At 37.7% G+C, this 13,133-nt stretch overlaps 2 protein-coding genes across 2 annotated transcripts; both read right to left on the bottom strand.

Annotated features, from left to right (window-relative positions):
* Positions 1-555: 555 nt before the first annotated feature.
* Positions 556-5,012, bottom strand: gucd1 (guanylyl cyclase domain containing 1). The gene is made up of 6 exons (XM_063898206.1): positions 4,689-5,012; positions 3,091-3,175; positions 2,223-2,388; positions 2,032-2,123; positions 1,674-1,915; positions 556-1,153 (listed from the first exon to the last, which is right to left on the bottom strand). Exons 1-6 carry the CDS (start codon positions 4,693-4,695, stop codon positions 1,062-1,064), a joined length of 684 nt encoding a protein of 227 aa, XP_063754276.1. The 5' UTR covers positions 4,696-5,012; the 3' UTR covers positions 556-1,061.
* A 414-nt stretch (positions 5,013-5,426) lies between these two features.
* Positions 5,427-12,958, bottom strand: p2rx4b (purinergic receptor P2X, ligand-gated ion channel, 4b). Its single transcript, XM_063897845.1, has 12 exons — positions 12,690-12,958; positions 11,273-11,414; positions 10,894-10,965; positions 8,555-8,627; positions 8,159-8,255; positions 7,405-7,485; positions 6,918-7,059; positions 6,386-6,522; positions 6,164-6,257; positions 5,792-5,857; positions 5,615-5,719; positions 5,427-5,525 (listed from the first exon to the last, which is right to left on the bottom strand). The coding sequence occupies exons 1-12, from the start codon at positions 12,818-12,820 to the stop codon at positions 5,493-5,495; spliced, it is 1,173 nt and encodes a 390-aa protein (XP_063753915.1). The 5' UTR covers positions 12,821-12,958; the 3' UTR covers positions 5,427-5,492.
* Between the last annotated feature and the right edge of the window lie 175 nt (positions 12,959-13,133).

Raw genomic sequence — 13,133 nt, 5'->3', positions numbered from 1 at the left:
AAAAATAATCTCCGTGGTTAAGAAGCGTTTATGATGCTTACATGTTATGTTCAGCAGAATGATCTCCACATATTAACACCCCTTTATGATTTCTGAAGTAAAAAGCCACCGCTAAGCTAAAGGCGGCTAATGTTGGGGCGTGATGAGTCGTCTCCTTTAGACACTTGTTAGCAACCTCTAATTTAAATTCACGCAGTGAAGTATGTACTGACGTGGTTTAGGCCGTAGAATAAAAATCTCTTCAGCCTGGTGTTCTAAGACGTAATTTCAAAACCAAAAACACAATCAGAAAAACCATTGACTTCCACACAAGGGGAATCGGGACGTTGTTAAATGCTGACTCCGTGTTTGAGGACTCTTTCCTGCACCACTCTATACGGATAAAAGGTAACGATGAGGTAAGTAAAGAGGAGGTGAAGCTGCTGATGAGCCTCTTCAGGATTCAATAAATAAAGGAGAGGAAGTCCCTCTCCCAAGTGTCAATCACGTGACTTTATTTAGGGGGGAAATAAGTATGCTGTTGATGTGTAGAGAGGACTGGATGCAGCGTCGACGTTTGGTTGAGTCGCCTTTCGACAACAGCTGTCTTACATCTTTATTCTTACCTGCAAAATAAAATCAGAAACCAAACAGGATTTCAAAGTATTCTGTCTCTCGCTGTTGACTCCAAAATGAAATCCCATCATGGTCCACTGGAAGCAGCTGACTTCTCTCAACTGGATAAGCTCAGTGTTCTCATCATCAGTCCTGGAGGGATTATATTATAAGCACACTGATTCCAGGTTCACTTCCTATCCCGGCATGATTCCCACATTTCATCTACAAGTCTGAGATTTCATTAGCTCCAAAGTCAGTCGTTAAAATTCCACAATGAAATTCAGACTCTCTGCTCTGCCAAGGTGGATATAAAAACAAATTCAATATGGATCGTTATCATCCCAGCCTTCGAGCGGTGTTGATAGGAGCGGTGAGGAGCGAGACGGGAGCCGCGAGACCGAGGATCTGAAGCGTTCGATGATGAGCTGAGGAAGAGGAAGATCCAAACCCATCCTCGCCGTCCATCAACTCTCCTTATAGATCAACAGGATGTCTTCATCTGTCCCATAGCTCCGCCGAGCCTCCTCAAAGATACCGACGCTGGTGCAGCACACGCCTGAGAAACACAAAAACACTCAGGTTCATTTGTCAGTTTGTTATTTGAATGCACTTGTTAGTGGACAAAGAAAAAGGCACAAAATACGGGAAAATGAGCAGAAAGTCACTTTTTTTAGTCAAAGAAACCTGAATTATTTCTGTTCAGTTTGTCGATATCATGACGTTTGAGTCAACAAAGTAAAGTCCAGGAAACAAACATTTTAATTGGACTCATTTCACATATTTCATTCTCTCATTCCCTAACAAAAAACACAGGTTCATTTCTCCAAGTGCAGAGATATGACGTCCCAGAGGGAAATGACTACACTACATCTTCTGCTAAAATGAACAGTTAAAAACAACCCTGATCTAAAAGCTGTGTTGCAGAAATGAGGCTTTAATTGGATAAAAAGTCAATTGATGACGGCTTTTGAGGCCTTTTATAGCTGGAATTGAACACATTATTCCTCTCAATGTATTTGGTCTGTGTTTCCCTGTAGATAATTGATACCTCCACATTCAGCTTGCTCTTTACTCACGGTCAGAATACGCCGGGTTGTTGTAGAAGACGCAGCCGGTCGTCCTGTTGTAGCCGCACACCACCACAAAGTGACCCTGGTACTCGGGCTTCCTGCAGAAACACTTCTGTCCGACGGGCAGGAAGCAGCAGTATTTGACGGGCGACGAGCAGAGTTCACAGGTCAGCACGACGGCGTTCACCAGGACGATCGCCACGTGGCCCTGCTCCAGGTGACACTGGATCTCCTGGACCGTCACCGAGCTGAGAGGAAACGTCCACAGACAGGTGTTGATTACTTTGTGTAAACACCGCAGACGTTCTGTCAGCATGAGGCAACATTTGGAGTCTTAGTAAATAATGTCATACTGAACACTCACCATTTCTTCACCGTCACACCTTTGCTCTCCGCTTTAAGGAAAAGCTCATTCACTCGGTCTTCTTCTGTGTCAAAGTGTTTCTTATAGAAGGTCTGCAAACCAATCCAAAGACAACAGAGACATTAATCCCACACAGAGACAGACAGCTGAACCTGGTTAAAGGGCAGGACAGATAAGACTGCACAAAGTACCTGATTCCTAAAGCCCTTATCAACACCCAGAGTCTGCGTGCAAAAGCAGTGTTTGATTCCTAGATGGCACATGAGGTAGGCCAGGTCGATAGTCCACACACTCTCCGTCAGCTTCAGCTCCCAGCATGCTCTCTGGAACTCCTCGTCACTGATTGGGTGCAGGTACCTGCAAGATGGGACAGTTAGAGACTGTTCGTATAGGACATTGAAACTTAAGAAAGGTGGGTGTTTTTAAAATTGTATTCTGCTTATTATCCCCACTTTCCTCTGCTGATAGGGTGCATGATGATCTCCTGTTATGCAGAGGACCATCCTAGAGATCCATACTCAATGCAATGCTGAATGCATTTGTAACAAGACTAAATACAATGTGATGAAGTTGCATGCATGTAATGACCTCATCTTTGTGTAATAGATTCATGCCTCACAAAAGAAGACACATTTTAGCCAAAGATTCAATATGTGCAATAAAACCCAACATTAGGCCTAGTTTTTGTGTAATTTTGTGTCAATTTTAATTCAATTACTAACTTTTATGTAAAGTCGGACAGTAATCAGAGTTGAATAGGTTTACACTGCCTTGTTTTCTGCCAGTTTAAAACTTGTAAGAAAATGTACCATAACTTTGTTGAGGTTATTCAAGAGTCACGATACTTCTTACTCCAACAGGGTAACTAGTTATCCTTAGCATTTTACATTTAAAAACAACAACCTTCCCAACATGGTCTAAATCTCCCGTTAAGGTGGTTTGTCACGTACATGCAAATTAATGTTGAGTGTAATTATTAGGAAAACCACTGGCAGAATATTGTCATATAATGCAAAACCCATAAACATATTGAAGATAACACCTCTTCTGTGCACTTACTTCAGCACCATCCTGGAGCAGGCTAAGCCACAGTCCCAGTGGTACAGCTGCCGAATGACAGGAACATTCAACAAGACGGCATCCTCTGAGGAAACCACAGGTTATTCATTTTAATTTCAGGTTAATCAGTCCATGCACAAGGGTTAAAATGCACAGAACAACATTTTTTTTACAAATAAAAGACAGAATGGAGATGTGTTAAGAGGTACACCCTGATAAGTTTGGGTTCAAACACCAAGCAGATTTACAGTTTAGTGACACGTCTACAACTGGAAAGAGTTCAAGTATTAAGCAGTTACATTTAAAAGCAGCACACCTAACATTAACCTAAGACTCTAAAGGAGCAATCATTCAACCGTGTGATACTGATTTATAAATACAATACTTAGTTACTTACCACATCTGCAAAAACATATTGAGTATTGCAAGTTTTAGCTACTTCCCCCATTACAATTCAGAGGTAAATGGTGTACTTTTACTCCTTTACATGTATTTAATCCCTGTAGTGACTTTACAGATCTGGATTAATGGTGGTAAATATAATCTCCCTTAAATCAGACTGTAGTTCACCTGCAGTAAATCCAGCAGCTACCCTGCAGTATACAAAGCCATTAGAACTAGCTGCACCTTTACCAGCTCTGAGAACACTTTAATGATCAATCATTATAAAACATATCAGAGATATTATTCTGAAATGGACCAATCAGACAATGACTACTTTTACTGTCGCTACTTTAAGTACATTTAGAGGAGAGTACTTTCTACTTTCACTGGAGGAACATTTAGAATACTTTCACTGTGACAGAGTATTCCTACACTCTGGTACTTCTACTTTACTCAAGTACAAGATCTGAGTACTTCTACTTTACTCAAGTACAAGACCTGAGTACTTCTACTTTACTCAAGTACAAGACCTGTGTACTTCTACTTTACTCAAGAACAAGATCTGAGTACTTCTACTTTACTCAAGAACAAGATCTGAGTACTTCTACTTTACTCAAGTACAAGACCTGAGTACTTCTACTTTACTCAAGTACAAGACCTGTGTACTTCTACTTTACTCAAGAACAAGATCTGAGTACTTCTACTTTACTCAAGAACAAGATCTGAGTACTTCTACTTTACTCAAGAACAAGACCTGAGTACTTCTACTTTACTCAAGTACAAGACCTGAGTACTTCTACTTTACTCAAGTACAAGACCTGTGTACTTCTACTTTACTCAAGAACAAGATCTGAGTACTTCTACTTTACTCAAGAACAAGATCTGAGTACTTCTACTTTACTCAAGAACAAGACCTGAGTACTTCTACTTTACTCAAGTACAAGACCTGAGTACTTCTACTTTACTCAAGAACAAGATCTGAGTACTTCTACTTTTACTAAAGTACAAGACCTGTGTACTTCTACTTTACTCAAGAACAGGATCTGAGTACTTCTACTTTTACTAAAGTACAAGATCTGAGTACTTGTACTTTTAGTGCAGTACAATATCTCTGGTCAACAGATATCCGCCCTAGCTTTGACAGATTTAGTAATTGCTGCCTTTAGAACACCTGAATCTATCTGAATGTAATGTAAGATGTTGACATCACTCACCTGTCATTCTGTTCTATTCTTTCTTTAATTGGTCTAATTAAAGAGCAGCTGGAAAGTCTTGTTTACAGCATGTTAGGGTTGGGTTTCTTCTTCATGGATGCTAACTAGCAGCTAACCGGCTAACAGTTACAACTAGTCCTTTAGCAGGTTAGCTGCGAGGCTAGCTCCTCGTCTCACACCACCGCAGCACCATACAGTTGTTAGTTAACTAAACAAGTAAGGGGTGAAAGTAAACAAGTCATTTTTAGGACGTTTTTATGGTGGTGTCTCTAGCTAAAAAAGGCTGTGCTTCACTTCGCTGTTTGTTAGCTAGCATACTAGCTTCTTCTTCATCAGCTTAATTTTAGGCAAAAACGACTTGGTGTAGCAGCGCCACCTACTGGACTGGAGGGTGAATCGAGGTATTGCAACGAAAAACTAAACTAAAAATAATAATAATAATAGAAAATACAACATAAATACATAAAATACAAATATATATAAAGCCGAAACCAAATATGTATATAAAGCCAAAACCAAAAAAAAAAAAGAAGGATACTTACTTTACAAAAAGGAAAATATATAAATACAAAAATAATAAATAAAGCGGTAAGTGAGAACATTTATTTAGTATAGCACCTTTCATAGAACAAGTTCACAAAGTGCTTCCCAGGAATAAAAAGGATTCAAAATAAGATCATAAATATAGTAAAAAAATAAACAATGAAAGACCTTAAAAACACACAAATACTAAAGCACTAATGTTTTAGATCTCTGTTGTCATTTTATTTTTGATAGAGCGACCCCAATGCATGTTGATGCCGGCTACTTGGTTCCATAGCTGGTGTGCATTGTCTCCTGTATAATACAAAGAAAAGATAGACGCACATTACCTCAAATAATGTATTCAATACTATTTCCGGGGAATGAATAATTAAAAAACATACTCCCTCAGTGTCAGCATCCTCTCTCAGATAGGAGACTTTATGTCTGCTATAAAGATCTCTTTTCCTCAGGCACGTCAACAGAAACCAGTCAGCAACCACTGGAACCTGCAGGGAAAAAAACAGTGTGTATAATAATATATAAACATGTTTTCTAATACAAAATGCAGGACTACTTACCAAACTGAGGAATGACAGTGCTGCACCCAAGTTCACTATAGTAGGGACCATTCCAAATCTTCCCGCCTGCAAGAGAAATAATAAATAATGTATAATAAATAAAAACAATAAATACAAATAATAAATAATGTATAATAAATACAAATAATAAATAATGTACAATAAATGATAAGTGGAAAATAATAAATACAAATAATAAATAATGTATAATAAATTGTAAACAAATAATACAAATAAAAAATAAATAAAAATAGATATATTAAATAAAATAATAATAATAATAATAATAATAATAATAATAATAATAATACTAAATAAACAATAAAATCATAAATAATACAATTGTAATTTCATGTGTTATTCCGTCCTCACAGTTCCATATACAATGACTTCAAACCGGATCCCGTAAGCTTTAAATAATGTTCGAAATTCCTCTCCACTTTGGTCCATGTAGTATTTCGCAAACCTATAAAACAATTTTAAAAAAGATGATGAAAGAAAGAAAGAAAGAAAATAAAGAAAAATAATAAAACAGATAATATATTAAATAATTACAATGACATTTAAAAATGTCAAACATTTTGAGAACTGTACCTGAAGTTGTAACCAGGAGCCGCGTCATTGTTTGGGCTTTTGCTGTCCAGCCTACGGAAGCTGTATTTAGGGGAACATTTCCCGGCCCACCAATCCAGATTGCAGCTCCAGTCGATGATAATACCGAGGATACCGCCCTTAAAAAATAACATTAAATATAAACTAATGAATTATCTAAACGTGTATCAGAATCAATCAAAGACTGTTGGCCTCCCGTTAGACAGACAGATAGATATGTATATATTAATACCACTGTCTGCACTGATATGTAGTATATATAAGTGTATTTATACTTTTAATCTTTATACAATTAGTTATCTTTGTGTATTTTAATTTGACAAACTTAAAAACCTATAATTAAATACATTTTAATCACCGAGCCTCCCTAGAAACAATTTGAAGGCCCCACTCTCACTTTGAAAACCTCTGACAGATACAACATTTGAATCACTGTCTTATGACTGGAATTAAAGGGAAATCACTCCAAAAAAATGTGGAGAGGTAAATTACACATTACATTTAATTCTCATACCTTCACAGCCATGTCCTGGAAGTCCTCCCCGGCCTCCGACACGATGTCTTTCAGGCGAAAGATGGGGCAGTCCGGGTCTGTGGATCGATTGAACTCACAGCTGCGCAGGTATGAGGAGTTAATATGAGGTGCTATGTTTCTTCTGAGGGGGGAGAAAACATCCACATCAACATCAACATTATGGCACACAATAAAACAGTGTTGGGGAAAAATGGAGAACATGTAATTGAAGTAGTATAGTTTAAAGGGGCCATATTGTGTTGTCCCTCTCCTGTGTTATACTGTACAGGTTTCTATGCATGTAAATGGTCTGCAGAGGCTAAAATCCCCGTGTTTCTCTACTAGCTCAGATTTAATATTTGGTGGTGCAGGATTGTTGTAGGAGTTTCTTTTGCTTAAGTACAATTTTGAAAGCAGCTTTTAAAAAAGCTTTCACAAAATAGAAAAAATTAAAACTGCATTTAATGTTCAGATAAAAAACACTGACCTGTGGATTTTGAACTTCGGGTACGTGATGCTGTTTTTGATCAACACGGTGAAGTTCTCAGCTGAATCCAGCAGAGCGTGTCTGAGGGAATACATATCTACGTTAAACTAGTATGAATATTCAAATACTGCATGTGTAATCTACATTCAACTATTATAAAAACCATAGGATGGCAAGTACAATCTACATTATACTACAACACTGCATGTTTAATCTAAACGCTGCATGTATGAAGCCTGCTCTCTCTCTCTCTGAACACTTACATTAACAATTCTCTCGTTACTCATCTGTGTATATTTTTTGTTTAGTTTGTAGAATTTTGTATTTATTATTTTAAATGTGTGTTTCATATCCTGTGTGAACCTGTTCTGTTTTCCTCTTCTCTTTCCTCCACACTTGAATTTCCCCACGGGGATTACTAAAGGTACCTCTTATCTTAAGGTGAATAATAATGTCAAATAATGACAACATTTCAGGTATAATCTTCATCACACTATCATAAATACTATAATGCTGATTATATATATGATATGCTGTTATAAATACTATCACAATTCATGTATCATCTAAATTATACTATTATTAATACTGTTCTATAACATACTTTACTGTACTATACTACACTGTTCTAGACTATACTTTATTATACTGTACTGTACAATAACATGCTACACCATTAAGTCCGAACTATACTCTCAATAATAATCAATATTTGACTTTATTATAAATACTGCAGTACTTCATGTGTTCTTACTCAGGCAGACCAGCGTCTATCTCCAGAGGACACCATGAGATCACCTCGCAGGTTTTCACAGTCGTAGAAAAGTTCTCACACAGACCGGTCTGAATACCTGAGGAGAGGAATTTAATGTCAGAATCTTTTTTATTATTTTATTGATAGATAATAATCCAAAGCCACCAAGTGAAGACGAGTGGAGGAGGAAGTATGTTCAAATCTTACTACAGTGAAAGTATGGAAAATGAAAGGTACTTAAATTAAAAGCCAAAGGGGCTCTTTAGGGGTTGCTGCATTATTAGTTATATATTACATCATTATTATTTTAATGTAAGTGATGCAAGTCGAGTATTTTACCCTTACTTTTATTTATTTATAATTAGTTATTTTCCACCAGTTGTGAGGACGCCTTACCGCTGCCCCGAGGATCGTTCAGTCCCTCGATGCAGTCACAGTCATCCACACAAACAGAAGAAGGGTTTGGAAACTGGAGGAGAAATGATCAGGGTTAAAAGCATGAGGTGTCTCCTATTCAGAATAATAACAGAGGCAGAGTTTGGTGGCTTTGTGAAGCAGCGTGGATGTGGAGTTTCAATGTCCATTTTTACTAAGATTGATCGTTCAATATATTGTCTTCGATGAGGGGGAAAAATATCAAAAGTTGAAGGCAGATTTCTCACCTGCATTCAGACATTTTAGCCTAATTAATGCAGAGGTGGGAAGTTACTAAGTACATTCACTCAAATACTATACTTAAGTAGCATTTTGAAGTACTTGTTCTTTACTTAAGTATTTCCATTTCTTTTTACTGTGTACTTTAACTCCACTATTTTATACCTTTAGTTGATAGGCAGATTTGGATTAATGATGTGAAATATAATCAGCCCTTAAATCAGCCCTTCAAGATCTGAGTACTTCTACTTTTACTCAAGTTCAAGATCCGAATACTTCTACTTTTACTCAAGTACAAGATCTGAGTACTTCTACTTTTACTTAAGTTCAAGACCTGAGTACTTCTACTTTTACTCAAGTACAAGATCCGAATACTTCTACTGTTTCTCAAGTACAAGATCCGAATACTTCTACTTTTACTTAAGTTCAAGACCTGAGTACTTCTACTTTTACTCAAGTACAAGATCCGAATACTTCTACTGTTTCTCAAGTACAAGATCCGAATACTTCTACTTTTACTTAAGTTCAAGACCTGAGTACTTCTACTTTTACTCAAGTACAAGATCCGAATACTTCTACTGTTTCTCAAGTACAAGATCCGAATACTTCTACTTTTACTTAAGTTCAAGACCTGAGTACTTCTACTTTTACTCAAGTACAAGATCCGAATACTTCTACTGTTTCTCAAGTACAAGATCCGAATACTTCTACTTTTACTCAAGTACAAGACCTGAATACTTCTACTTTACTCAAGTACAATATCTGAGTACTTCTACTTTACTCAAGTTCAAGATCCGAATACTTCTACTTTTACTCAAGTACAAGATCCGAATACTTCTACTTTTACTCAAGTTCAAGACCTGAGTACTTCTACTTTTACTCAAGAACAAGATCTGAGTACTTCTACTTTACTCAAGAACAAGACCTGAGTACTTCTATTTTACTCAAGTACAAGATCTGAGTACTTCTATGACTCAAGTACAAGATCTGAGTACTTCTACTTTACTCAAGTACAAGATCTGAGTACTTCTATGACTCAAGTACAAGATCAGAGTACTTCTACTTTACTCAAGTACAAGATCAGAGTACTTCTACTTTACTCAAGTACAAGATCTGAGTACTTCTATGACTCAAGTACAAGATCTGAGTACTTCTACTTTACTCAAGTACAAGACCTGAGTACTTCTACTTTAACTCAAGTACAAGATCTGAGTACTTCTACTTTATTCAAGTACAAGATCTGAGTACTTCTACTTTACTCAAGTACAAGATCTGAGTACTTCTACTTTTACTCAAGTACAAGATCTGAGTACTTCTACTTTACTCAAGTACAAGATCTGAGTATTTGTACTTTTACTTAAGTACAAGATCTGAGTACTTTTACTTTACTCAACAACAAGATCTGAGTACTTCTACTTTAGTCAAGAACAATATCCGAATACTTCTACTTTTACTCAAGTACAAGACCTGAATACTTCTACTTTACTCAAGTACAAGATCTGAGTACTTCTACTTTACTCAAGTACAAGATCTGAGTACTTCTATGACTCAAGTACAAGATCAGAGTACTTCTACTTTACTCAAGTACAAGATCTGAGTACTTCTATGACTCAAGTACAAGATCTGAGTACTTCTACTTTACTCAAGTACAAGACCTGAGTACTTCTACTTTAACTCAAGTACAAGATCTGAGTACTTCTACTTTATTCAAGTACAAGATCTGAGTACTTCTACTTTTACTCAAGTACAAGATCTGAGTACTTCTACTTTACTCAAGAACAAGATCTGAGTACTTCTACTTTTACTCAAGTACAAGATCTGAGTACTTCTACTTTACTCAAGAACAAGATCTGAGCACTTCTACTTTACTCAAGTACAAGATCAGAGTACTTCTACTTTACTCAAGTACAAGATCAGAGTACTTCTACCACCTCTGAATAAATGAAGGATATGTTTTATACAAAAGGACATATTGTTGTTGAGGGCGCGTTATCAAAGGGAATTCTAAATGTAGTATAACATCTCAAAACTGTTTTTAAAAGATGAAATTTTCTGAACATGGAAATAACATTTTGACTCACCGTGGGACAGCGTGACCGAGTTTGATGAGGGGTCACGATCATGTTGGTTAAAACAAAGAATGAACTTCCTCCCTGTTAGACAGAAAATCACAGGTGTCACAATAACACACACAGCCATAGTCTCTCAGAGGTGGGGGGGGGTGGCTTCTGGAGGGAGGAGGTTTTTAAATACATCACATTGAAGCTCTTCATCTGAAAATGAAATAAAGTGTTTTAGAGAAAGTCACAAATGTCTCTCTCTGGAGCGATCTTGCGGAAACCCAAGTTGGCATGGAAATATGGGCGAGATAATGCACGTTGGAAGGGCAGGTGAGACGGTGTGATACCAGAGAGAGAGAGAGAGGTTGGTAATACAGGTATTGATTGTAAGGTGAAGTACCTGAGGTGGTATTACATAATCAGCCACGTCAAAGTATTTGATACTGGAGGCGTTGGTGAAGGCGAACCCTTTCACTTTGGTGGTGACGGTGCTCACCACAGAGTCCGTGTCCTGGTACGCCTTCTGCACCAAACACACATACCTGCACACGGGGTGTACAACTTTAAATACGGAAAAAATACAACATTATTAAATATCAGAGCAGCAGCAACTTCTGCACCAATCACTTATAGGACGGCCATTTCCACTGAAGCCTGTTTTGTTGGAAAGTACATTAACTTAATCAATCAAATACAATGTTGAGGATTAATGAGGACAGCCATTGGCTATTAAATTAAACACACACACACCCCTTAATAGTGCTCAAAGGTTTTTGCTTATTAAAAACGAATATATTTGCATTTTTCTTGTAGTTCTGAGCTACTTTCTTTATGGTTTAGTGCACTGTGACGGGGTTCTCTCTTAACCCTCCACAAACATTGGCGTAGTTGAATAATTGAGCTCAGCTGCTTTATTTACAGAGTCAAAAACAAACATATACAGGTTTGAAAAACAATGTTGACATAATTAAACCGACGTGTCTAATAATGTCCATAACCTGGAGCTGTGGCCTTCTCTGCAACCAAAATCAGACTCCCCTTCAGCCCCAAGACAGTCCCTTATACACACACATAGCCCCTCCCAGTAGGTGTGTCACTCAATTAGTCAATCATTTCACCAGAATAGGGCATTATCTATTTGTTGACTTTCTTCTGGAACATAAAATGTATGCCATATTTCCCTATTCTAACCTCCTCAATACACAGGTAACTATCACTGAGATTCAAATCAAGCATCATTATTAAACTTCAAAGAAAGGATGGTTGCATGCATCGTTAAATCCTATTTAAACAACGGAAGTGATGCGCCCCCTCTTTTCAGAAATACCGGCCGCCTGTCCTTGTGAGTATCGACTCAGAGTGTGAATGCATGTTTATAGAGGTGGAGACCAACACGGGTGCACTCATGGTAAGGCTACAGAAACAGGAGGAAAAAAGGGATGTTTAGTGGAGTTGCTGACTAACGAAAGGGAGCAGGAAGTGTGTGTGTGTGTGTGTGTGTGTGTGTGTGTGTGTGTGTGTGTGTGTGTGTGTGTGTGTGTGTGTGTGTGTGTGTGTGTGTGTGTGTGTGTGTGTGTGTGTGTGTGTGTGTGTGTGTGTGTGTGTGTGTGTGTGTGTGTGTGTGTGTGTGTGTGGCCCACTGTCAGTGGCGGAGTCAGTCACTCCGTGAGCCGCTCCGCCACATGCACGTTGCTGTGCATACAAGCATCAGCTAAATCAAATGTAATGCTACGTAATGTAAGGTATTCAATCAAACTTGATTTATATACCACTTTTCAAACACAAAAGGTAACACAAAGTGAAAAGCTGTTACTCACCCCAGCACATACAGCACCACCAGCAGCTGGGTGAACCTGAACACACACCCGGCAGTTATGTTGGGAATAACCAGTGTTTTTGGCGTTTCATAATAAAATAAATACTGCACACAGCTCTGCCAGGCGCTCATGCCTGCAACACTCACTCCAGGGAAGGACTGAGTAATGATGATAAGTGCACATAGCCACTCTTATTCAAATTATTTAATTCAAATGACCTTTGAGAACGTTTGACACGTAGCAGTACGGTAGGTCTAAAACACCCACATATAGTGAGAAAGTCAGCAGAGGTGGAAGAAGTGTTCTGTTGTTTAGTGAAAAATCTAAATATGGTCTTTAAATACTACATTATTCTGTATCAGATTAGTCTGTACTGTCTCTACTTTAAAGAGTCCTCTCCTGATGTTCAGGTGTACATCAGTATGTACTGTCTCTACTTTAAAG

The sequence above is a fragment of the Eleginops maclovinus genome, chromosome 12, assembly GCF_036324505.1.
Source record: "Eleginops maclovinus isolate JMC-PN-2008 ecotype Puerto Natales chromosome 12, JC_Emac_rtc_rv5, whole genome shotgun sequence".
NCBI classification, from domain to species: Eukaryota; Metazoa; Chordata; class Actinopteri; order Perciformes; family Eleginopidae; genus Eleginops; species Eleginops maclovinus.
Note: the sequence above shows the minus strand (reverse complement) of the source record. Positions and strands in the feature narration are given on the sequence as shown.